The sequence below is a fragment of the Bos mutus genome, chromosome 10 (genome assembly GCF_027580195.1).
Source record: "Bos mutus isolate GX-2022 chromosome 10, NWIPB_WYAK_1.1, whole genome shotgun sequence".
NCBI classification, from domain to species: domain Eukaryota; kingdom Metazoa; phylum Chordata; class Mammalia; order Artiodactyla; family Bovidae; genus Bos; species Bos mutus.
The window spans coordinates 19,456,469-19,484,107 of NC_091626.1; the positions used below are offsets into that span (position 1 = coordinate 19,456,469).

The 27,639-nt window shown below is 38.6% G+C and overlaps 1 protein-coding gene across 2 annotated transcripts in view; it reads left to right on the plus strand.

Moving 5' to 3' along the window:
• The window catches only part of NEO1 (neogenin 1), a 237,205-nt gene that overhangs the window by 157,155 nt on the left and 52,411 nt on the right, over positions 1-27,639 (plus strand). The window contains exons 8-12 of one of the 2 annotated variants that reach the window (XM_070377403.1): positions 15,478-15,697; positions 22,344-22,498; positions 24,565-24,570; positions 26,834-26,976; positions 27,360-27,498. In XM_070377403.1, the coding sequence (XP_070233504.1) occupies positions 15,478-15,697; positions 22,344-22,498; positions 24,565-24,570; positions 26,834-26,976; positions 27,360-27,498 (663 nt within the window). The remainder of the gene's footprint in view (positions 1-15,477; positions 15,698-22,343; positions 22,499-24,564; positions 24,571-26,833; positions 26,977-27,359; positions 27,499-27,639) is intronic. The other variant, XM_070377404.1, reaches the window with a different exon arrangement.

A 27,639-nucleotide genomic window follows, 5' to 3' on the forward strand; every position in this document is an offset into this window, starting at 1 on the left:
GGAGCCTAATGGGCTGCCGTCTATGGGGTCGCACAGAGTTGGAAAGAACTGAAGCGACTTAGCAGCAGCAGCTTTCTTCTTAACAGCATTACCTGATAAGTATATTTTCTAGCTTTTCATTTTCATACTTTTGTTCTTATTTATCTTATAGTGAAGTGAAGTGAAATTTACTCAGTTGTATCCAACTCCCCCATGGAATTCTCTAGGTCAGAATACTGGAGTCTGTAGCCTTGCCCTTTTCCAGGGGATCTTCCCCACCCAGGGATCAAACCCACGTCTCCTGCATTGCAGGCGGATTCTTTACCAGCTGAGCCCCAAGGGAAGCCCCCCCCTTTTTTTTTAATTTTATGGTTACTGACTATAGACCTAGCTTTACACTTATTGTCTTTATGTCCTTATAAGTCCTGCCAATCCACCTTAACTTGTTTCTGTTTATCAAATAGTTATCCTTGAAATTTGACATACATATCCACCTGTATTTTCTCCCAGCAGCACTTAGGGTTAATCATGATCTCTTTCCCCTCACCAGATAATTACAAAACTTAACCATGCTTTCACTGCTTTCTTGGTCACATATTGTACCTTCCTCCCAAATACATTCTTTGGATTACAATTTCTGCTTTCTTGGAATTGTCATTTTTAATTTATTTTGCTATGCCATCATACATTTTTTAGAAAGGATGTGTGAAAAATAAATTTTCAAAACTACATATTTGAAAATACATTATTTGTTCTCTTTTAAGGTTTCATTGTCTTTTGTAATAGTGTTGAAAATCTTTTTCATCTTTAGATAATAGTCACTTGTTTTATTTTCTATAAGCTTCTGGAATTTTTATCTTTATCCTTTGAATTCTGCAATTGTAAGATGTGGATTTCTTCCTCCACTCCCAATTCATACTATCCAGTGTTGAGTGATCCCTTTAGAACAGACATCTGTTTAGGTTCAGAAAATTTTTATGACTTTATGTATTTGACATTTATTGCTTTTGCTGCTTATTCTGTTAAGTCCTCTTAAACTTTTGCTTTACATGCCGCTTCTTGTCCTTAAGTGGTTTTTTTTTTTTTTCCTGGAAAAATCCTTAGAATTATTTTCTAGCCCACTAATTTTATCTTTGAATCCAGTTTGGTTTTCTGCCTACATGTTAGTAAGCTTTTTATTTTAGATATTAGTTTTAGATTTATAGAAAAGTTATGAAGATACTGTAAGGAGTTGCCCTATATCCCATGCAATTTCCCCTATTGTTAATGTCTTACATTAGTAAGAGTCAGTTGTTGCAAGTAATTAAACAACACTGATACTTTGTCTTGTTAACTGAAGATGATACTTTATTCGTAGTTGCTTAATCTTTATCTAATGTCCTTTTTCTGTTCCGGTGTCTGTCCAGAATACCACATTACATTTAGTCAGCATATCTCATTAGACTTGTCTTGGCTGTGACAGTTCCTCAGCTTTTACTTGTTTTTGATAACAAGTTTTGAGGAGCAGTGGTCAAGTATTTTGTAGAATGTCCTTCAATTAGGATTTGTCTATTATTTTTCTTGTCCTTATACTGGGAATATGTGTTTTGGAGAGGAGGATCGAAGAAATACATTTGCGTTCTCATCGCATCATGTCAAGGTATATACTGTCAGCATGGCTGACCGCTGGGTGTGGACGCTGCTCACCTGCGGAGGTAGCGTTTGTCAGGTCTGTCACTGGGAAGTGACACCTTTTCCCCTTCTCCATACTGTACATTTAGGAAGGAAGCCCCAGTGCACAGCCTGCACTCACGGAGTAGTGAGCTGTGCTGCATCTCCTCATAGGCAGAGTACATAAGCTGCTTGCAGTTCTTCTGCACAGAAGATTTGTCTATTCTCCCCTACTTATTTATTTAATTTGCTAATATTTTTTCAAGGATTTTTGCATCTGTGTTCATGAGGTATACTGGCCTAGAGTTTTCTGGCAGTATCTATGTGGTGTTGATATTAGGATAATGCTTACTCTATAGGATGCTTAGAAGTTTTCCGTTTTCTCAAAGAAACTGTAGAGAATTGGTATTGTTTATCCTTTGGCTGGTAGAATTCACCAGTGAAATCATCTGGGACTTGTGCTTTCTTTATAGAAGGTTTTTAAGTATTGACTTAGTTTCTTTAATAGATACGGGGCTTTTGAGGTTGTACGTTTCTTATTGTGTGTGTCTTCATAATTTATATTTTTCAAGAAATGTATTTCATTAAGTTATCAAATTATATGGGCATAGAGTTTGAAGTACAGACAACCTTTACGGTGGTACAGAAGCAATACACATTGAGTAGTAACTGTACTTCGAATTGTGAGTGTTGGCATGTCACACGATATGTTTATGGTACTGGGCAACAGCAAGCCAGAGCTCCCAGTCAGTCATATAGTCTCAAGGGTAAACAACCAATAACGTTTACAAGCGTTCTGCTATCCATATAGCCGTTCTGGTTTTCAGTTTTGTTATTGTTGTCATTGTCATTGCTGTTCAGCTGCTAAGTCGTGTCTGACCCTTTACGACCCCATGATGCATGTAATTTCTTCCCTACTAAACTGAAAGGTCACTGCAAAAAGGATTTGTGCCTTCCATCATTTTTGTCATTTATCTTTATGATTCCCAGCATTGCCTAACATGTACCATTTTGGTAAGTATTATTAATAAATAATTTATATTTATTCTGCTTCATTTTGTCTTTAATTTAAAAGTGGATCCTTCTAAATCAACTCCTTCATCATGTTGACTTATAAATATTTGTGTGGATTTTATTTAAATATGAGTAGAGGTCTTGAGCACATCTGTTTTAATCCTGCTGTTGGGATTAATATTTATGAATATTTGGGAAATAACAAATAGTTTTAGAGTTGATTAGAGGCTCCTCATTATACTGGTATGGATAAAGGTATCTGAATTTGCATAAATATTCCAAGGAGATTCAAGATATTTGGAAGTTATTTGCATGTGAAATAAGCATTTTGATTTCTGCTTCTAGAAGTTAAATAACATGAATCATAATATGGAAGATGATTCATAGATCAAAAATAGGCATCAAATAAATCATTGTTCTGTCACAGTAAACCTACAAGGAGAATAGTATGTATCTGTCAAGTCTTAAAATCTATGTCACAATTTCACAAAGCAGTTTGATTATATAAAGTATCTTTTTAATAGTATGTTAACAGTCAGATTTGTGCCATTTCAAACAAGTGATACGTTAAGCGTAGAATCCTTGAGATTTATTGGAAAGACCATTTTTTTCTGTTTCAGAAAATTATAGAATTTTAGAGTTACAAATTTTACCTGTACAATTATTGTCTTCACAGTCATCCACCCTTAGTATTTTCCAGTGATAGGACATTCTTTCTCACAAGACATCCATCCCATTCTACTGTTGAATGGAACTTATGGTTTAAGAAATTATTCCTTGCTTTAAACTAAAATCTGCTCCTGTTTTCTAAAGCTTCTATGTTCCCAATGTTACCTATAACTTCTGGTATTGTGGCCAATGCAGAAGTTAAGCAGTTATAAAAATAACTTAAGTTTTTTTTAACAGTAACTCCCATGTCGGGCATCCAGCAGAATGGGATAGGGCATAGGTAGTAGGGCTACAGCTGCTCTTTATACGAGTCTCCTGAAAGCAGATGTTTATAAATCAGACTGTGACATTGCTAAGCCTAAGCCATCACCATTGTGTAGCATTACTCCTCCGCTTTAGTTTTCTTTAATTCAGTATCATTCCATTTTAAATTTGGAAATAGTGATGAATCCTCTTAGTTTGAGAAAGCAAAAAGACATCTTTTTCTTACGCGTCTCTCTAACGAGCTTCCATGAAATATGCCTACTCTGTTGAGAGATACCATTGGGAAAACAACCAGTGTACAGCCTTGAACTCATTGCAACTGCCACATGTTTTTCATTGGCTCCTTTGTATGACAGATTACTCTCAAGAGCAAATAATTTGCAGCTCTTTTCACATTGTGTAAGTGTTTTTATTTTTAATGAAATGTTGTGATTAATAGCCTTAGTGTAACTGCTGTTTCCCCATTGAGTGTAAATGCCTCATATGAATGTCTTTAATCTGAAGGAACAGTTGTTTTATTGGACTCTTGTTTTTCTGTGCTTCTCAAGATTTTTTGATTGCTTTGTTTGAGGTATCTACAGTGAGGGAAAATGAACCTCTCTATTTGAATTGTGAAGTAGGACCCAGTAGAGAAATTTTAAGGGTGAACCCTGAGATACTTGAACATTCATATATACATTTTTATGGTAATTTCAGAATGGGACAAGTACTTATGGCAATTTTGATTTGCTTTCCAACAGCAGTTATAAAAATAACTTACCTCTTTGGCCCACTGGTTTTATGGTGACATTACCTTATAGATAGTATCTGAAATGCCAGGATAATTTCACTAAGTCTTTTATTTTATTTCTTTTGGCAAACCAGACTTAAAGTTTTTATTTATTCAATCACTGAACAAATATTTATTGAATGTGTAGTAGATATTAGTTCCTGCAAAGGAAACAAATGAATACAACAATTAATGTAAAAGTACATAAATGTTTCTTATAATGATAAGAGCTTAGAAATATTTTTAATACAATGCTTTTTATTATAGCAGTACTTCTTTGAAAGAGATATTTATTGTAAAAACTTAAAGTACTTGGAAGTTATACTTCTGGCCATGCCAGGGTAGCTAGTACTGGACTGGCTTTCCTCATGTAAGCAGCAAGAAAATTGGACTAATTATATGAAATAAATGTTTCTAGACATCTGAAAATATGCAGGACAATAATCTCTAAGAGATGACACCCAGCTTTCTTCCTGGAAGCACTTCCAGGCTGGAGTGCAGTCTCAGAGAGCTAAGGAGACAGAGATCAGAGTTTAGGGCTAGAATGATAGTGGACTTTGTGGGGCAGGCTGCTGGAGAGAAGAGAGATGTGCAAAGAAGCTCAGGAAAGCTGTACAGGGTCCCCATGAGTCTTCTACTAAACACTAAGCTGCACAAAACAGACCAAATTCTCCGTGGTCCAGGCAAAGAACGCCTCTAAGGAAAAAATAGTGACTAGGAATAAAACTACCATATGACTCCAGCAATCCCACTACTGGGCACATACCCTGAGAAAACCGTAACTGAAAAAGATACGTGTACCCTGATGTTCATTGCAGCACTATTTATAGTAGCCAGGATGTGGAAACAAGCTAGATGTCCACTGACAGGTGAATGGATAAAGAAATTGTGGTACATATAAACAATGGAGTGTTACTCAGCCTTAAAAAAGAACACATTTGAATCAGCTGTAGTGAGGTGGATGAACTAGAGCCTGTTATACAGAGTCAAGTAAGTAGGAAAGTGACAAATATCATATATTAATGTATATATCTGGAATCTAGAAAATGATACTGATGAATCTATTTGCAGGGCCAGGAGTAGAGACTCAGACATAGAGAACAGACTTTGGACACAGTGGGGGCAAGAGAGAGTGGGTTGAATTGAGAGAGTAGCACTGAAATATATACTTTACCGTATGTAAAATAAATAGCTAATGGGAAGTTGCTTTATAACAGGGAGCTCAACCTGGTGCTCTGTGACAACCTAGAGGGGTGGGAAGGGGTAAGAGGTGAAAGGGAGGTTCAGGAGAGAGGGAACATATGTATACCTATGGCTGATTCATCTTGATATATGTCAGAAACTAACAAAAGTTTGTAAAGCAATTATCCTCCAATTAAAAATAATAATTTTTTTAAAAAGAATAGCTACTGGAAAGCTGAAAAATTACTAGAGTATACACAGAGGTGAGAAATGTTCACATTCTATTCAACCAGAGTAGAGAGAGACCTCATAAAACATTCCAGGCACTCAGCAGATACTATAAAAAGGCTGTATTTTGAGAATAAGGCAAATACAGCTCTAAATTCAAGGCCTCTGGAGAACCATACTAAAAGCTTAAAACACACCTTGATAGGAACAAGTTGGGTTAACTGCCTGCCAGAACAAAATTCAACACTCTACTTAAAAAAATGACCAAATTTAAACAAGCAGCAGGTAGCGTACACAGTATCTGACATAGAATCAAAATTACTACACATGCCATAAAGAAAATGTGAACCACAATTTGGAGAAAAGTCAATTGGTAGAAAACAAACCCAGAAATGGAAAACATGGTGAAATTAGCAGACAAGGAATTTAAAGCAGCTATTATAAATGTATTCAGATATAAAGGAAAACAGGAACATCATGAGGGAACAAATGGTAGTTCAGTAAAGAAATGGAAATGTGTAAAAGAACTAAATGAAAATTCTGTGGAAAAATATGACATCTGCACTAACCCTTGGAGGAGCAGAAGTTTGCCAGAATTAAGGAAAACCAATGATGCTTACAAGTATAAATTTATCTTTTCGACTGTCTTGTTGAACTATGCCTAAAGGCTGACATAAGTTAATACCAATATAATCACTATTAACGTAAACTCTACACAGATTTCATCCTGCCAATTCAGGAGACACAGGTCTGACCCTGTTTTCCATTAAACTTTTTGTGCAAATATCCTGTTTCTCAGGATAAAAAAAGGATAAAGTTTTTTGAGGGTAAAGTTTTTTAACTGCTGAGCTTTAGTATAGAATAATTAGGTAGCCATGTGTTCTGTAACTGTTGCTGAGAACTCACCAGGTAGCAGTATTTGTAAGTCTTCTCTGCTTCAGTTTATCCAGAGAATGATCTGGATAAATCTTCAGATCTTCACTTCACATCTTCACTTCAGTCTCCTGCAGAGTGATAGTAAGCCTGCCTGGTTGCCAACCTACTGGAACTTGTTGAGCCAGGGAGATAGGCAGTTCCAAACTTTTTAGTATGTGGTCTTAATCCTTCTGATGGTCTCCTGTGAGCCCAGAGCCTCTTTGGTTTGGTTTGTTCTGAATGTAAAGCTCCATTTTTATGGGTGAGTTGGAGATTTTATAGCTCCTAAGGCCTCTGCCCCCTATATCACCACTGTCTTCTGAAGTGCTGCCAGTTCCTCAAAGTCAGTTGGTTTGAGTCTTATCAATCTGTCCCTCTGGAGGCACTTAGATTGACTTTGCTCCATTAATTAATTTACTTCTCTCTCCGTTTTTGGTTTTGTTTTGTTTTTCGTATATTTTGGGTTCAGATTGCACATATCTCTGAGTTTTATCCAAAGTGGAGTTTGTGTGTCTATTTCTTGTCCTGTTTGCTGCTGTTGTTTTTTAATAAAGTGGTAGACACAAAGATGTATTCAACTCTCTGTCCTTAAACTGAAGCCAAAATAACCATCTTCTGTCAACTTTCAAATTTACAAACCTTTGGCTCGGCATTTTCACTTATAGGAATTTATCTTACAGAAATGTTTATACATGTGCACAAAGATATGTGTATAGGAAAGTTTACAAAAACATTATCTATAGGAGCCTTAAATAATTAACCAACATAAATGCAAACAGTATAAAGAAATGAATAAAATTGTGATATATTTGTATTAAAGAGTAATATGCAGCAATTGAGAATAATGAGGCCTCTTTATTATACTGACGGGAAGCTCTTAAAGATATATTATAACATAGAGTAGATTGGAAAGTAACGTGGTTGGTATAATTTCATTCTCATACTTATGTGTACATGTAAGTGTATTATGAAAAGGAAGATTTTTGGAAGAACATGGACCAAAATAAGGGTGGTATTTTGGAGATAATGCAAAGCGAAACTTTGATTCTTAAGATACTTTGTATATTTATGTATTATATAAGTAACTTTTACAACAAGCTTATTCATTTTTATTTTTAAATGAAAAATGTGAAATAGATTATCTACTGAAGTAGTTGAACCATGACTGGAGGTTTTCAGACAGGGGCTCTTGTAAAGGCTCTCGCTGCTCAATAGTATCTCAGCTATCACTTGGGTTTCATTTAGTTCAGGATTGCCCAACCGAGATCCCTGTTTGTGGAAAAAGAGATTTCATGATCGAATAAGAAATGCTAGGTTAACAAACTGAACATGTTTCTTTGCTACAAAATTGCTGAGTCTTTAACATGTGATAAGCATGACCAAATATGATTATTTTCTTTTTCTGTGGCATACTTGTTAACACTCCCCCAACTCTGGAACTATACTTTCATTCACATTGCTGTTATGTTTGGAGCAATAAGCACCATGTAAATCTGACTCAGTTCTGTTCAGTGTTCACTGAATTCTGAATAATGCTGCTATGAATGTTCCTGGGAAATACAAATTAAGTTATTCCTTTACATATGGAAATGCAGGGCTGGCAAAACAGACATTTTCCCCAATACGTTCTTAACTTTGGAAGGAGGTTCAGAAGATTTTTAAAGAAGTTCTAAACCTAATCTATTTTCAGAGAAAGATTATGCAAAAGGAACAAATTTTTAAAACAAATTTTTACAAAGTGAAATTTCCAAAGAAAACTTAAACGTGCCTGCTGCAGATAGTTCGCTTGGCTGGTATAAGTGGGTGTCAGATTAAAATAACTGCATCCACTTAACTGAGAGCAACATGCCCAGCACTGAATTTAATGATCTCTACCTAGAAACAGTTAAGTGCATAGACCTATAGGCAAAGCTCATAATTATAATCTACTAAAAGTGATACTTTGTCAAGGTCTAGTGTATCATTAAACTGGAACCAATAACCATAGTGGAACTGGGTTTTCTTCCTCTTAATATGGTGTATTACATTCATTTCTGGATATTAAACTAGTCTTCAGTTCCTGTGATAAATTCTACTTGATCATGACTTATAAACCTCTTACTTCAGTTCAGTTCAGTTTAGTCGCTCAGTGGTGTCCGACTCTTTGCAACCCCATGAATTGCAGCACGCCAGGCCTCCCTGTCCATCACCAACTCCCTGAGTTCACCCAAACTCAAGTCCGTCGAGTCAGTGATGCCATCCAGCCATCTCATCCTCTGTTGTCCCCTTCTCCTCCTGCCTCCAATCCCTCCCAGCATCAGGGTCTTTTCCAATGAGTCAGCTCTTTGAATGAGGTGGCCAAAGTATTGGTGTTTCAGCTTTAGCATCAGTCCTTCCAATGAACATGCAGGACTGGTCTCCTTTAGGATGGACTGGTTGGATCTCCTTGCAGTCCAAGGGACTCTCAGAGTCTTCTCCAACACCACAGCTCAAAAGCATCAATTCTTCAGCGCTCAGCTTTCTTCACAGTCCAACTCTCACATCCATACATGACCACTGGAAAAACCACACCCTTGACTAGACAGACCTTTGTTGGCAAAGTAATGTCTATGCTTTTGAATATGCTATCTAGGTTGGTCATAGCTTTCCTTCCAAGGAATGAGCGTCTTTCAATTTCATGGCTACAATCACCATCTGCAGTGATTTTGGAGCCCAGAAAAAACCTCTTGCTATGTTCCCAAAAATGGGTTGCTAATATTTTGTATCTGTGACAATGGGGGATGTTGCTCTGTAGTTTTCTTTTCATGTGGTATCTTTATCTGGCTTTTATATCAGAGTAATACTAACTTCACAGAATGAGTTGAAAGTGCTTCTATTTCTGAAAGAGTGGTGAAGGATTAGTACCAAGTCTTCTTTTAAATATTTGATAACATTCACCAGCAAAATCATCTGGACTTGGGCTTTTCTCTGTGGGAAGATTATTATTTACTAACTAAGTTATTACATAACTCTATCCAGATTTTGTGTTTCCTCTTGAGTAGCTTTGATAATTACTCTCTTTCTGGAAACTTTTGTACTTTTGTATTTCCTTTAAGTTGTCTAATTTATTGACATAAATTTGTTCACAATCTCTCTCTCTAGTCCCTCAGTTGTGTCCGACTCTGTGACCCCATGGACTGTAGCCCAGCCGGCACCTCTGCCTATAGAATTCTCCAGGCAAGAATACAGGAGTGGGGAGCCGTTCCCTTCTCCAGGGGATCTTCCCGACCCAGAAATTGAACCTGGGTCTCCTGCATTGCAGGCAGATTCTTTACTATCTGAGCCACCAGGGAAGCCACATATTCCCTTGTGATTTTTAGTACCTGTATGGTTGGTAGCCTTATTCCCTCTTTGATTTTTTGTTTTGGTAACTTACATCACCGAAGAAAGCTGGGTCATGGTGAAGAATTCTGACACAACATGGTCCACTGGAGAAGAGAATGGCAAACTGCTTCAGCATTCTTGTCTTGAGAACCTCATCAACAGTACAAAGGGGCAAAAAGATGCGACACTGAAAGATGAACCCCACCCAGGTTGGTAGGTGTCCAGTATGCTACTAGAGAAGAGCAGAGAAATAGCTCTCAGAAGGAATGAAGAGGCTGGGCATCCACGGCGCTGCCCAGTTGTGGATGTGTCTGGTGGTAAAATTAAAGTACAGTGCTGTAAAGAATAATATTACATAGGAACCTAGAATGTTAGGTCCATTAATCAGTGTAAATCAGAAGTGGTGAAACAGGAGATGGCAAGAGTGAAAACTGACATTTTAGGAATCAGTGAACAAGAATTAAGGGATTCGATCTGGTAGACAGAGTGCCTGAAGAACTATGGACAGAGGTTCGTAACATAGTACAGGAGGCAGTGATCAAAATCATCCCCAAGAAAAAGAAATGCAATAAGGCAAAATGGTTGTCTGAAGAGGCCTTACAAATAGCTGAGAAAAGAAGAGACGCTAAAGGCAAAGGAGAAAAGGAAAGACATACCCATTTGAATGCACAGTTCCAAAGAGTATCAGAGAGAGATAAAAAAGCCTTCCTCAGAGATCAATGCAAAGAAATAGAAGAAAATAATACAATGGGAAAGACTAGAGGTCTCTTCAAGAACATTAGAGATACCAAGGGTACATTTCATGTAAAGATGGGCACAATAAAGGACAGAAATGGCATGGACCTAACAGAAGCAGAAGATACTAAGAAGAGGTGGCAAGAATACACAGAACTATGCAAACCCGGACAACCATGATGGTGTGGTCACTCACCTAGAGCCAAACATCCTGGAGTGTAAGGCAAGTGGGTCTTAAGAAGCATTACTACAAAGTTGGTGGAGATAATGGCATTTCAGCATCCTGGAGTGTAAGACAACTGGGTCTTAAGAAGCATTACTACAAAGTTAGTGGAGATGATGGCATTTCATCTGAGCTGTTTCAAATTCTAAAAGATTATGCTCTTAAAGTGATGCACTCAGAATGCCAACAAATTTGGAAAACTCAGAAGTGGCCACAGGACTGGAAAAGATCAGTCTTCATTCCAATCCCAAAGAAGCGCGATGCCAAAGAATGTTCAAACTATCGCACAGTTGCACTCATTTCACAGGCTAGTAAGGCAGTGCTCAAAATCCTTCAAGCTAAACTTCAACAGTACGTGAATTGAGAACTTCCAGATGTACAAGCTGGATTTAGAAAAGGCAGAGAAACCAGAGATCAAACCGCCAACATCCGTTGGATTATCATTTAAAAAGCAAGGAAATTACAGAAAAACATCTGCTTCATTAACTATGCCAAAGCCTTTGACTGTGTGGATCACAACAGACTGTGGAATTTTCTTTTTTTGGAATTTTCTTAGAATTGGGAATACCAGACCACCTTACCTGCCTCCTGAGAAGCCTGTATGCAGGTCTATAAGCAACAGTTAAAATCAGACATGGAATAACAAACTGATGCAAAATTGAGAAAGGAGTATATCAAGGCTATATATTATCACCCTACTTATTTAACTTATATGCAGAGTATATCATGCGAAATGCTGAGCTGGATGAATCACAAGCTGGTATCAAGATTACTGGGAGAAATATCAATAACCTCAGATATGCAGATGACACCACCCTTTGGCAGAAACTGAAGAGGAACTAAAGAGCCTCTTGATGAAGGTGAAAGAGGAGAGTGAAAAACGTGGCTTAAAACTCAGCATTCAAAAAACTAAGATCATGGCATCTGGTCTTATCACTTCATGGCAGATAGATGGGGAACAAATGGAAACAGTGACAGACTTATTTTCTTGGGCTCCAAAATCACTATGGACAGTGACTAGCAGCCATGAAATTAAAAGATGCTTGCTCTTGAAAGAAAAGCTGTGACAAACCTAGACAGTGTATTAAAAAGCAGAGGTATCACTTTGCCAACAAAAAGTCTGTATAGTCAAGTCAAAGCTATAGTTTTCCCAGTAATGTACAGATGTGAAAGCTGGACCATAAAGAAGTCTGAGCACTGAAGAATTGATGCTTTTGAACTGTGGTGTTGGAGAAGACTCTTGAGAGTCCCTTGGACAGCAGGGAGAACAGACCAGTCCATCCTAAAGGAAATCAGTCCTGAATATTCATTGGAAGGACTGATGCTGAAGCTGAAGCTCCAGTACTTTGGCCACCTGATAGGAAGAGCCAACTCATTGGAAAAGACCTTGGTGCTGGGAAAGATCTAAGGCAGGAGGAGAAGGGAGCGACAGAGGATGAGATCGCTGGATGGAATCACTGACTCGAGGGACATGAGTTTGAGCAAGCTCCGGGAGTTGGTGATGGATAGGGAAGCTTGGCATGCTGCAGTCTATGGGGTTGCAAAGAGTTGGACACAACTGAGCAACTGAACGACAACAACAACAACATCTTCCCTTAATTTATTAACCTTGTGTTTTTTTAAGAATGTGGATAAAATTAAATTTTTTCATTTGTGTTGAGGTATAATTGACAAATTGGCTCCCCTGAGAGCTCAGTTGGTAAAGAATCCGCCTGCAGTGAAGGAGACCTGATTTAATTCCTGAATTGAGAAGATCTGCTGGAGAAGGGATAGGCTACCCACTCCAGTATTCTGGCCTGGAGAATTCCATGAACAGTCAATGGGGTCGCTAAGAGTCGGACACGACTGAGTGACTTTCACTTCACTTCAGTTGACAAATAAATGATAATATATTTGAAGTGTGCAATATAATTATTTGATACATATACACTGTGAAAACATTCCAACAGTTAAATTAGTTAACACATCCTTTAACTCATATGGTTACCTTTTTGTATGTAAAAATGCTTAAGATCTATACTCTTCAGTAAGGTGAAAGCTTAGATAATTCACATGAGACTTTTCTTCTGATAAAGACATCTTAATTTCCCTCTAAGCACTGCTTTAATTGCATGTCTCCGTTTTTAATATGTTGTATTTTCATTTCATTCAGTTTAAAATTTTTTATTAATTTTTTTATTATTTGTTAAATTTTTTATTTCTTGTGGTTTCTTCTTTGACTCATGGATTGCTTCATTTCCAAATATTTGAGATTTTCCCAGATTTCTTTGGATTCATATATTTGGGGGCTTTGTTGTTGTATATGCATTTGTAGTTGTTATTTTCAAAAAAAGAAATATGTAAATCAGTGATAATAGTGGGAGATTTCAATATCTTGCTCTCAAAAACTGATAACAATTAGAAAAAGTTAAAAAGAATATAGAGAACTTAAAACGATCCTCTCAGTCATCTTGGCCTAGCTAACATAGACTTTCCACCCAATGACTGCAGATACAGATTCTTTTTGAGCATATATGGGACAATTGTCAGGATAATCCACGTGTTGGGACACAAAACAAGTTTCAGTGTCTTTTTAAAGACTGAAGCCATAAAAGGCACAACAGAATTAAATTAGATATCCACAGCAGGTCTATTCTTTGTCTAGAGCTTGCTTTCCCTTGCTATAAAAGTGGTAAATCTCAGAAACTCAGTGATTTTTCTCTTATAACACCTAGTGCATATGCAGCCATTCGTCCTGGGCCTTTGCATTGCCTTCCTGGGATTTGCAGGCCGGGGGGGGGGGGGGGGGGACAAAAAGAAGCAGGAGCCCCTGACCACTGCCATTACCCTGAATGGCATGACCACAGCTAAAAACTCCTATTAAACCCAGAGGTCTCTTAAGCTAAAAACTATGGTTGGTTTTAACACTCTGCTACTTCCTATTCCTAGGAAGGGTGATTTAGCCCTTTTAAATGTATTCTCCATATATAATACAGAGATACAGCAATAGTACCTATTTCATAGAGTTGTAAAGACTAAATGAGTCCACATAAAGAATCCTGATAGCTTGGATGGTAAAGAATCCACCTGCAATGTAGGAGACCCGGATGCGATCTCTGGGTCAGGAATACCCTCTGGAGAAGGAAATGGCAACCCACTCCAGTATTCTTGCCTGGAGAATTCCATGGACAGAGGCGCTTGGAGGGATATAGTCCATGGGGTGACAAAGAGTCAGACACGACTGAGTGACTAACACTTTCATACAAAGAGCCAGAGTGCCATGTAGGAAGTGCTCAATAAATGGTAGCTGTAGGGAGACTTTACATTGGTCTTCCTCTGTCCCTTCCCTTGGAGTATTTATTCTCACCGGCATATTCATTTAGACTGCCTCAGTTTAAAAGATTCCCTCATTTTCAGGAGGTGGTTTTCCTACTATTTCATTGAAATGAGGTCCAGAATTTTCATATTTTCCTGTCTGCCTCTCTTCTAACTTCCCCGTTAAGGTTATGACACATTTCTAATGAATTCCTTCATTTGAAAATTGTGAGATTAAAATTAAAATTGTGAGATTAAATGTGTACTGCAAGGTGAAGGATATTTTAGATGTATATTAGGAATGGGCTTCTAAAATCAGAAGTGTCCTGCAACAGAAGGGACATACAGACAAGCATTTGAACAGCAGAGCTCTGATTTGCCACTGCTTCATCTGTCCCATTGAGTCCCTGAAGTCTGCTAGCAGTTGTAATCTGTTACTTGGTAGTGAGGACTGTACCAAACAGATGGAACAATGTATTTTGTGTAAGCACAAAACAATACATATTGTGTTTGTGTGGCTTTGGGATTTGGGATTCATGATACTATACTGTTGTAATTAAATGAATTGATAAGATGGCAAATGAACTGAGTGAATTGAGGAAGGTTATCAAACTTCCCTGGGTATTGCCAACCACAGAGAGCAGACTTTAATGTTAGATTTCACTTGAAGATGTGACTTTTGAACTCCTGCAGAGCTAGAGGCATACACAGCTCTGCAGTGAGGTCACGATAGTCTGGGGCCCAAGGTAAGTGTAACTAGGCTCAGCCATACTACACACATTGTTCAATATTTGATAAAGTAGGAAAAAATACTGAGGTTCTTATCACGTATAAGACTTACACATGCAAAATTTGACAGATGTTGCATGCTGCCTTCAGAACTAAAGAAAATGCCTTGGGCACTGATGTGCTTCTGTGAGATGTCCTGTCCTCAGCTGTCACCTCCCTTTCCCTCACCCACAGCCATCATAGTGACCAGAAAGCCTGCTTGCTCTGCGGTGGTGTGTCTTGACTAGTGCCCATTAGTTTTCAGTAGTTACCCTTGGCCTGCATGTTAGCCTTCAGTTTAATGGCCTTTTTTATGTTCATTCATTTTATTTTATTTCCCATCGTGGTTTTGTTTATTTCTTTTTTGTTTTTTGTTTTTTCTGTTCTCTTTTTTAAAACCGTCGTGGTTTGCCCTTCATATTCCCCAATATTTGCACATGACAAGATGTTGCCATCCCAACATTACCTCCCACTTCACTGACCAGTGCCACTACTGACCATCTAGCACCAGCCACAGCTGGACCACTGCCTTCAGCCCCACGGGATGTCGTGGCCTCCCTGGTCTCTACCCGCTTCATCAAACTGACGTGGCGGACACCTGCATCCGATCCTCATGGGGACAACCTTACCTACTCTGTCTTCTACACCAAGGAGGGGATTGCTAGGTAAGTGCCTGTATGTCTGGAGCCAGTTGGCTGCATCTTGTCCTCCCAAGACCATTTGTGCCCACCCTGACTCTCTGCTGTGCAGAATCTGTACCAGCTTTCAGTCCAGAAAATGTGGTCACAGAGATACGTTGTTTCTAGTCGTAGGTCATGAAAAGTAAATCCCTAAACAGAGAAGGTCCTGGTGTTCTTTCCTGCCTTTCTGGGATGACTGGGGAGAGGGTAAATAAAGGTATTTAAGTAGAAATATTAAAATGTAACCAAAAAAAAATAATAATAAAATGTAACCAAGAATACCCTTTTTAATATGATTGAGTCAAGTACAACCTATAGGCTATGTCTTACTTAGAACTTTCAGATTCTAGAAATTAAGGGTGTTACATCTGCCTGCACCCTTAAGCAGGTGTGGGCTGCTGAGCTCAAGGGGTCTGCTTGATGACATGAGATTACTAAGTGACCCATTTTCCTAAAACAGTATTTTCATTACATTCCTCTCCATCCCCACTTCTTTCAGGAACTCACATTGCCTCTCCATTGCTTTTGGAGATTTTCCAGAATCACCAGGCTACTTCACTGCACAGTCTACCTGTATTTTATCTATCCAACCTTATTTTCCTTTAACCCTAGTTAACTCACTTTCTAATGAAACCAGTCTAATTCCTGTCACTCTGCAGCCTTTTTTCCCCCCGTTTTCTCTTTGGTCACGTTCCCCCTTTCCCGTTTCTCAACTACCACTATAAAATTCAGTTAATCTTTCTTGGCTCAGATTAAGCCCAGTGGAGCCCTCATAAATCTCCCTGTACTTTTTCAGCACATGTAGCTTTTCTCTTCTATGTATATTTGTGCCACTGATATTGGCACTTAGTTATGATAACACATCTGATACTGCCATAGTTGTTACTCTTCTGTTATTTTATGTGTGTTTATGTTGTTTTCCCAGGCAGTCATAGGCTCTTTGGGAGGTCCCACGCCACATGCTGACTGTGTATTCTTAACATTGCTGAGTAGAACCCTTCATTGTGCTGTTACTTCACACCAAAATAAGAAAGCTGAAATACCTGTTTGGGTTAGGGCTCTGGTCCATGCAGTTAAGCTTGTATTTCTACTAGGGTGCTTACATTTGATATATATTGTATTTAATACCAAACTGGCAAGTTCAGAAGGTACAGGAACCTTAGTCAAGTCAGTGCCCCTTGGGTTAAGACTCTGGAGATGCCTAAGTGAGTGACATAATCTGAGTCAGAAGGATCGCGCTGCTCACAGGGTGATGGAGTGTTCATCTGAACACTGCGGTGGATGTTTTGCAGTTACAGCGATAAGGAAACATCCTGCTGGTCACAGAAAGGCAAGGCATGACTGCCAAACAGCACCTGTCTTGAAATGTTTCCAGTAGACTTTCAAATCCCATTGCAAAGTCCGTGGGGTTTCACAGAAGGACAGAAGCTTTTAGTAATTCCTCAGAAGCAATCTTACATACATCACAGGGTCTTTGCTTCTAGTAGAAGGCCTTGTTGTTCCTTCTACCAGGATTGCATTTCCTTCGCAAACAACTGTCTGGCTTCTTGTCCACCATCCTCAGAAGGTCTCTTCTCGGGTCTTCCGTGACTACCCACCCAACACAGCCTCTTGGTCACTGTCACACACTGGGGCACTTGGTGGCTTGTTCCCAAGCCAGTTGTTAAGTTTTCAAGAAATTTTGCAAACCCAGTGATGACCTGGTAGCTCGAAGTTGGGCGTGGGGGAGTATTTACAGCGACAAGTGCTACAAAGCAGAGCCAGTTGTTAAACATGTTCCGGAACATCACTGTAACATACCACCGTGTCTTGTTTTTTAGCTTTTGTGTGTTTTTTTTTTTTTCCGGAACACTTAACACTCAGAAGTGTTCTCTTTTTATTAACACATTCGTTGCATTTGTCTTGTTCAGTAGAGTATCACCATCAGCTAGAACAGAGCCTGGCTTATTAGTAGCACTTAATAAATATTTGTTGAGTGAGTAATTTCAGACAGTGGAGAAATAATAATTATTCAAAAAATAATGTTGATAGTTAACCCCCATTTAGTAGAAGGAATACAAGTTATATCTTTGTGTATAACAATGTTATAAATGTATCAAAACATATTTTTTAAGACTTGTTAAGTATATTAGAAAAAAGTATAGAAATCATTTTTATCAATTAGCCGGAGCAGGAGGACAAGGCAAGTAGCAATATACATAAAGGAAGAGGATCCAATTTGTGTGTCTATCGTTGAAAAGATGGAAAAGTAAGAAAGCTCTGGCCTAGAGTTTTTGGTCAGAATTAGTAAGAGATTATAATAAAGTATAAGGAAGTTTGGAGCCAAGTGTTAAAATGCAAGTAAGAATCTGGACATGATCAATTAAGAAGGGACCATTTCAGACTCCTGAGCAAGTGTGCACATGGTTTATTAAACAGCTTTTATTAGCAGTCCTTGGCAGGTTCTACACAAGATTAGAGAAGAAGAGTGGTGGAGTCAGGGAGACAGATCAGCAGTAGTTAGGTTGATCTAAACATGTGGGGCTTCTTCCGTGGTGGGAAGTCAGTAAAGAATCTGCCTACAATGCATGAAACCCAGATTCGATCCCTGGGTTGAGAAGATCCCCTGGAAAAGGGAATAGCAACCAACTCTAGTATTATTGCCTGGAGAATTCCGCGGACAGAGGAGCCTGGTGGGTTACAGTCCATGGGGTCGTGAAGAATTAGACATAACTGAGCAATTAAACACACACACACACAAGCATATGGTAGGCCTGGATGGAGATGAGAGCAGTGACTTGCAACAGTAAATCTGGGGAATATTTCAATGGAAGATTCTTGGAGATTGTAGTAATAATTTTTGCTATTTCATTAAGATCATGATTTCTGAATAGAAGCAGTGAAGGAATAGAAATAACACCAAGTCAGAGACTAGATTCTATTAATTGTTTTATAAACAAAATTTATTTAATCTTTATAAGTTTACATTTTCTCATCTAAAAATTGAAGGTAATGTATTATTTTCATAGACAACCTTTCGATGTGAGGGTATACGCCACTGCCTGCATTTACAAATTCCCCTACTTCTTGCATCTGATAATTTAACCACCAGGGGGCACTGTGTGCCTTGGTAATGAGCTGTATGATTCTGTTGGGTACTCTGCTGGTAAGTCGCTTCAGTCGTGTCTGACTCTTAGCAACCCCATGGACTGAAGCCCACCAGGCTCCTCCGTCCATGGGATTTTCCAGGCAAGAGTACTGGAGTGGGTGCCATTGCCTTCTCCGATTGGGTACTCTAGCTTCCTGAAATTTCAAAGGGCCCTTCCTCTGCCATTTTACCTGTGAAATATTCACTTTTGTTTTCAATGCCTTTAAACAGCAGTATTTTCTATTAGCCACTAAGCGGAAGTACAGAGTAAGTTATTTCAGAAATTAATAGCATTTAGAATTGGGCTTCCCTCATGACTTAGCTGGTAAAGAATCCGCCTGCGACACGGAAGACCTGGGTTGGATCCCTGGGTTGGGAAGATCCCCTGGAGAAAGGAAGGGCTACCCACTCCAGTATTCTGCCCTGGAGAATTCCATGGACTGTGTAGTCCTTGGGGTTGCAAAGAGTTGGACAAGATGGAGCAACTTTCACTTTCAGAATTGGATAAGGGCTTCCCAGGTGGTGCTAGTGGTAAAGCACTGGCCTGCCAGTGCAGGAGACGTAAGAGACGCAGGTTCAATCCCTGGGTCGGGAAGATCCCCTACAGGAGGGCAGGGCAACCCACTCCAGTATTCTTGCCTAGAGAATCCCCATGGACAGGAGCCTGGTAGGCCACAGTCCGTAGGGTGCATAGAGTCCGACATGACTGAATCAACTTAGCACACAGCCTTACAAATCTGTTAGTCTGCTCCAGGATCATCAAACTATGTACCATGGGCCAAATCAAACTTGTTTTTATGGCCCAAGACCTAAGAATAAATTTTACATTTTTCAAGTGGTTACACTTTAATAGGTTATATAAATAACTACAGTTGACCCTTGAACAACATGGGTTTGAATTGTACTTGTTCACTTACATGTGGATTTTTCTCAGTAAATTTGTAGTATAGTACTACAGGATCCACAGTTGGTTGAATCCCCAGATACAGAACTGTGGATAGTGAGGGCCAGCTGTAAAGTTATACTTAGATTTTTCACTGTGGAGATGGTCAGTACTATTTTTCATTTTGTGTCTTGGCCTATAGATACTTACTATCAAGCCCTTTAAGAAAAAATTCACCACCCTGGGCTCATTCTTTCATTTAATACATGAAGAAACTGAAGCCCAGAAAGAATTAGTGACTTTGCAAGCCAGCAGTGTTGCCAGAACTAGAATTGGAGCTCCTAAGTTCTGACCCAGCACTGTCTTGGTACAAAATGTACCTTTTTCTTTCTCTTTTGACTCTTAGCTAAGACATTCTAACCTAACTCCCATTGTAACCTCACACATTTATGAAAATTGTCCTTCATAACTCACCCCAAATCTTCCCTGAAGTCAGTTTTATTTCCAGACAGACTTGGTTCTGTGACCTCAGATCAGTCCAGACTTGGTTCTGTGACCTCAGATCAGTCTACTGTTAGAAGTTTTTTTGAGTGTTAGATGTTTGATCTTAGGGAATCATATCAACTATTGATTTTTTCTTATCATAATGCTTCTGTAGAAATTTGTTCTAGGTTTTTTTCCCCTTTTACATTGTTGTTGGTTAGCTGCTAAGTCGTTCGTATTCGACGCTTTTGTGATCTCGTGGACTGTAGTCCGTCAGGCTCCTCTGTCCATGGAATTTCCCAGACAAGAATACTGGAGTGGGTTGGCATTTCCTTCTTCAGAAGATCTTCCCAACCCAGGGATCAAACCCTCATTTCCTGCATTGATAGGTGAATTCTTTACCACTGAGCCACCAGGGAAGCCCCCATTTTACATAGGAACAAACAAAAAGATAAAGATGATATCATTACTATATAAAATTTACACATTAGAAGGCAAATTTCCATTCATTCATTCCACATACATGTGATGCTGCTTCGGTGTATGAACCTTCTGCTAGTGCTTCTGGAGTATGTGAACGTGGATGAAACACTCTCACTTCAATTTAAAGTAAAATAGTGCCCCTTTCACTGTCTTTCTCGGAAAGGTCTTGTTTAAACTTTGATGCGCAGTGAGCAAAACAAACTAATCTGTGCTCTGGCACTGAGCTTTTAGTTTAGTGAAGTGTCACATACCATACTTTGTCTTAGACAGCAGTCATTTGTGATTGGATTGAATGCCAGAAACCTCACATCATAGGAAATCAATTGATACTCTCCTAAATCTTATGATTGAGAGGTTTAGCTGAAGAGAAAATATCAATAGATATCTCAAGAGTTTCTGAGCAGTAACTTTTGTTACCATGATATTTTCCAATGGACCTGACTGTAGACAAGCAGCCTCTATAAGTATGATGTGGGTGGGTACTGTTTGTTTTAATTAACATAAGGTAGTTTAAAGAACCATAGAAAACTATTGAAAAACACTTGAGTCTCTGAAATGCAGATATTCACATACAGTCAGACAAATTGGCATATGGTTGTGTAGAACTTAACAAATTTTAATCTGTTTGTTTAACCATTTATTTAAACAAATTTCAGGGAAAATTATCAATATTTTAAAGTAAGAATTTAATTCAATAGATTTTTAGGCAATTTCAAATAATTTCTCCCACAAAGTAGTTTTGGGCCCTTTTATTACTCTCTCAAGATAGACACAGATCTTTCCTCACATAATCAGTAATTCTTAAAAAAAAAAGAATAGCTATTTGTCTAAAACAAGTATTTTCTTTCACAGTATCCATTGAAAGCAAATACAGTCTTTGTTATAGTAAGCATAGTACACTGAGCATAATTATTGTAGACACACAGACCCCAAAAATAGAGCCTGGAAGCCACCTGTTTTAAAGAACCTGATAACTACTTTTATGTTTTCATCTCATAACACCAGACCACTAGCCATTTGCACCATTTGTGATAAGATTTGCTAAATATTTTAGATCAGTTTGAAAATAATTTTTTAAAAAGTAAGAAATAGATTGTAAAAATCAGAGTAGTTATTAGCTTATCTTATAGATTAGATTCATTTAAATTTTTAATGTTTTGTTCCCAGTTTTAAGTGATAATCTCTAATTTTCCTTTTATTAAGAGTTTAGTATCCAAAAGATACGTAACATTCTTTGATATTTTCTGTGAAAATCGGATCATACCTATAATCACCTTCTGTTTGTCTCCCTAAACATAACCCCTTAAAACTCAGTGATTCTAGTGTACAAAATTTGTGACTAGTTACCCTATTTGAGATGGCACTGAGAAGACTCTTGAAAGGAAGTTGTGATTATGACCAGCGATATCAGTGATGTTTAAGCAAGAACATCAGCGACTTCTCAGACATCTGTGACATTGGTCTTAACCAGTGTCCATATTCCATGCACCATTCCACCCCCAAAACTTTCCTTTTTTGAGAGTTAATTTGACTTAAATTTATTAAGATTTTGATGCAGTGTGGTGTCTATAGATATTGCAATGAAAATGAAACTGCACATTCTAGAAATTTCCATAATCAATGTTATTTCTTTCCAAATCCCTGTTTATCCAAAGGGAACGTGTTGAGAATACCAGTCGCCCAGGAGAAATGCAGGTGACCATTCAAAACCTAATGCCAGCAACAGTGTACATCTTTAGAGTTATGGCTCAAAATAAGCATGGCCCTGGAGAGAGTTCAGCTCCACTGCGGGTAGAAACACAGCCTGAGGGTAAGTCTCCCACCTGTCTGTCAGCCCCACCTGAAGCAAGGCCTGTATGAAGGGCTATCTTATGTATAGCCTGGCGTACCATAGGTGTGCAGGAGATAACAGTGCCTCACTTTTAGGGATCTTAGTGAATTAGTTACAGGAAATCAAGTTAACTGCATCACACAGCAGCACATAGTATACGACAGTATAATTCTGCTGGAAGACACCCAGATTTTACCGATTCTTTGGACCCAGTTCAGATGCCGTTCTAAAATCTTCCTCTGATCTTATCTAATATTGTTTTCTACAGTCCTGAGGTACATTATGTATTATTTAAGTTACGAGATGTATTATTGTACATCTTCCTTGAATTATGGTTATGAATATATTTCATTAATTTTATGGCAAAGACAGAGTATTTATTGTCCTTTTATTTCCCACCATGTCCAATGCAGTACCTCACACAGGAAGTAGGTATTTAATAGTAATTGTCAGTGGAATTGCCCTGGTCTTTATACATACCATACTCTTCAAAATCTCTTCAAGGCTTTACCTTGAACCTGTTGTCTTTTGTGCCAAATAATGTTACTTCCAGTTACATTTCTTAAGATTTTTCCAACTGAAATTAGTGTCAAGGGGGTTTACTTTATAAATGTCTTCTATGTCTTAAGGTTTGGTTTTTCAAACTATAGGTCAGAAATTATGAGAAGCAGTCAAATTTAGAATTAATGCTTTTCTCATGAGGCTTTCTTCTACACTTGTACCTTCTTTTAACACAAGCCATTGTTTTTCTTGGGCGCCTTCTCCAGTTTTCTTTTCCTATTAACTGCACTAGTGTTTCTGTGTTAACAAATTTGCAGCAACAAAAATTCTACTGCAGCTGAGGGGCATGGGCGATAAATTTGAGGAAGCTGCTGACTAGGGTACTAAACAGATTAAATGTATTTACCACTGAAACTATGGAAATAATTCAAGGACTCTGCCTGATGGGTGGAATAAGTAAAGTCAAGAAGCTGTGGAATTTCGCTTTCTAATGCTGCAGTAAGTCGTTCACCCATCAAACAGTTACTGAGGACTTCCTCTACCAGGCCCTGCACAAGCTATTGGAGATGCAGGGGACAGGACAGGAATCCTCCCCTTAAAGAATGAGCAGTCAAGATAGGAGGCCATTCATCATCTCTGTAATAGAGCATTAAAGGTCAGGAATCAAACCCAGGCAACAAGGAGAGGACCCAAAGAGAGCTGGGTGGGGGGTGGGGTGTTGACTTAAGGAAAGAATGTGTTCTCGCTACAGGGAAAGGATGTTGAGTTTCACAATTACTGCGTTCGGATAAGAGCAGGGACAATCTGTTAGATTTCGGACTCAATTTTCCTTCATTAATTCTCACGTACAGGCATCATTCATGAGAGATAATGAAATACAGAACAAGGAACGGTTACTGTAAAGTTAGGTAAATCAAATCTGGTTCCTAGGAAAACATGAAACCCCAGGCTGGCCTTAAAGCATTTGGCTTAGAGCAAACATTCTTGGGGAAGGAAACCGCTTGACCCAATCCCAAAACTAGGATTAGCAGTATACACGCAGGGTGAGTCATGATGAAAATGAAAGAGACCACTGAATTCGATTCAGTGCAAGGGTTCCATCCTGGGGCCGTACATGAAAATATTTGTGTGTCTGTACATATTCACGTTTGCCTTTGGAAAGAACCTGTGGTTTTCTTGATCACTTCAGAACCTAAAGTCAGACTACTGAGAATTACAGAACTAAAAAGGGGCACTGTCAAGTTAGAGATGAAAGAAGAGATTTATTGAGTGCCTGTCATGTGCCAGGCACTGTGCTAGGCAGCAAGATGTAAAGATGAGTAAGACTTCTGTTCACACAATAGTCTGGTACCAGACAAGGACTGGTAAATGGGCAGTATTGTGATCATTTATTCAAGGGAGTTTGATTAAAAGAAAGTAGCTAAGAGTATAGATATGAGAGTGGGACCATGAAGAAAGCTGAGAGCCGAAGAATTGATGCTTTTGAATTATGGTGTTGGAGAAGACTCTTGAGAGTCCCTTGAACTGCAAGGAGATCAAACCAGTCAGAAGTAAAGGAAATCAGTCCTGAATATTCATTGGAAGAACTGATGCTGAAGCTGAAGCTCAATACTTTGGCCACCTGATGCAAAGAACTGACTCATTAGAAAAGACCCTAATGCTGAGAAAGATTGAAGGCAGGAGGAGAAGGGGACGACAGAGGATGAGATGGTAGGATGGCAGCACCAACTCAATGGACATGAGTTTGAGTAAGCTCTGGAAGTTGGTGATGGACAGGGAAGCCTAGCGTGCTGCAGTCTGTGGCATCACAAAGAGTTTTACGTGACTGAACGACTGAACTGAAGAATATAGATGGAAGGAGCAACAGCTTCTGGGGAGACTGTTTTGGGGATGCAGAGTGACTATTAACATGTTTTGGCAAAAGAGGAGTCAGTGGAAAGAGATTTCATCTGGATGTGTTCAGGCGGGGGTGGGGAGAGCCAAAGTGTTAGAGTCAGCCCTTGGAAAATATTTTACATTTTTAGCTTTTCAAGCCAACTTAAATTTTTTCACATGTTTTAATGCCACTGTACAGACAAAAGAATTTATTAGTGCCTTTTTTAGGATCATATTTGCCTAAGTTTAACCAGTGAATATACTGAAAGTGATTTCAAGGGAATTTGTTCTGTTTTCCTTCCCTTTTAAAAAGTTAGAGGAAAGTTTTCCATAGCAGCAGAAGTGTGACAAATCCCACCTGTCAGGCTGTGCAAAATATGCTCTTAACATTAAGTGAATAACATGATTCATGACTAAATAAAGCAAACAACTGTCAGAATAACCATATTCAGGTTTCTCTACTTTGGTAGCTAAACTAATCTTAAGCTGTCATGCTGTTATTTAAGAAAGCCAGTTTGTTTTACATTTTGTTAGTTTCCGCGCCCCCCACCCCCCTTTCCTTAAGTCTAATGGATGTCTGTTACAAAAACGCTGGCACCAGAGAAATGATTTTCAGATGCAGAGTGTCCACCAGAGTGTAGACACAGGCAGCTGCCCAGGATTTGTATATAAATTGGGACTGGAACCTGACAGTCAGACGAAAAGAATATAGTAAAAAAGGATGTGAACTGGGCAGACGATCGGTCAGTCACTCACTCATGGGGTCTTCTAGTCACATCTTCCTTCAGAAGGTCTTGTCATAATTCCCTACCTGATCTTCCTGAGTCCACATTTTAGAACCAGGAAGGGCTTGGTTCGCAGCTCCACCACTCACCAATTTTTCCATCATTTGGGAATGGTTCTTAACTTCTCAGCCTCATCCATAAGTAGGGATGATAATAGTATCTGTCTCATTTGGGTTTGTGTGAAGATTACGTAAATATAATTTAAATGTAAAACATTTAAATGTAAAGCACTTAATGCTGGACTGATAGCAAACATTCAATAAATGGTAGCTCTTTTTAAAATGAGTGTTTATCTAGTCTTATTCCCTTGCTGTTTTTCTTCTGTGCATGTGTTCATATGCTCATTCTAAAGGCAAATCTGGTCATGTCTTGTTATATTCCCGCTCGTAATTTTTCAGTAATTATCTAACACTTACAAGAAATAATCCAGACTCAGAGCAGGGCCTTATCTGGCTCTTGTTATCCTTTATAGCATTCTGTATCCTATATCTATTCCCTGTTTCAGCCTGAACCATGTAACACTGTCTTCTCACCTGTCACCCCCATTGACCAGAGTACTATCTCCCTTGATGTCTCAGAAAACTGTTAATTCTTTCTGCTCCCTAAAAGTCTACTTCAGTCCTTCCCTTTCCTAACGACCCTGCCCAGAGCAAAATTATGTACTATCTTCTTTCCATTTTCATTACAGTTGTTGCCTAATCTGCCAGCACTTTTATGATCTTCTTTGTAATTGTATGTCTGACTTCACTCTAAACTGGAGTTCTCTGTGGGCAGGGCCTCTGTCCACCATTCATTGTATCCCCATAGCCTGTCAAGAGAGGGCTCCTTTCTGTGATGTCTGCCTATATGTGCTGCAGTCCTGCTGCAAAATAGGATTTTATAAACCACAAGAATTCTTCAGTGTTCACTTTTTTCTTTGAATAAATTGGAGATATTTCACAGATAATTTTTGGTTTTGCGGTCATAAAGAGGGAAATCGTTTAATTATATATTATCCTGAAACCTCTTGAATCAAATCACTTGTTTTCTTAGTTTAACTGTTTTTATCGTTTTGAAAACATAGCCAGGGTGCCGTTATTGCTGAGAGTGGTCTTGAGGGGTACCATAAATTTTATTTATATCTTGCCATCTTGAAATCTTCCTTCTAGTTCAGCTCCTGGCCCAGCACCTAACATCCGAGCCTGTGCAACTTCACCGACTTCTATCACTGTCACCTGGGAAACACCATTGTCTGGAAATGGGGAAATTCAGAATTACAAACTGTACTACATGGAAAAGGGGACTGATAAAGAACAGGTATAATATGAAGCCCTTTTTTAATGCATTGATTGGAGTAGTAGATTTGAAATATATTTCAAAAACTCAATACCTGCTTGTCTAGAAATCTGAGGAAAAAATATGCATAAGAAATGATGAGTTGATAAATTCTGTTTCTTAGTACCAAGGTTCATTCTGCAGTTTTTGCCATTAACGGTCACTAAACATTATTAAGAAGTATTTCTCAGCAAATTGCCAGTGTTTATGATAAATTTGCTTTGACTATTGAAATAACGTTCTATAAGAGGGACAAAAATCTGCATTATGTCAAATATAGAATTTGTATAGTTAATTATTTGCTTCATTTCTTTTGGCTTATATATATATATACACATACATATATATGTTTTATTTTACTCAAGGATGTTGATGTTTCGAGTCACTCCCACACCATTAACGGATTGAAAAAATACACGGAGTATAGTTTCCGAGTGGTGGCCTACAATAAACATGGTCCTGGAGTCTCCACACAAGATGTTGCTGTTCGAACTTTTTCAGATGGTGAGTTTGCTTCCTCTGGAACAGAATACCGAGCTTGAGGGCCCTGGTGGCATAGTAACAAGATCAGGGCTTCAATATCAAGAAGATTTGGTTCACATACCAGTTCTGGTAGTGTGACTTCAGTCAAGTCACTTTACATGT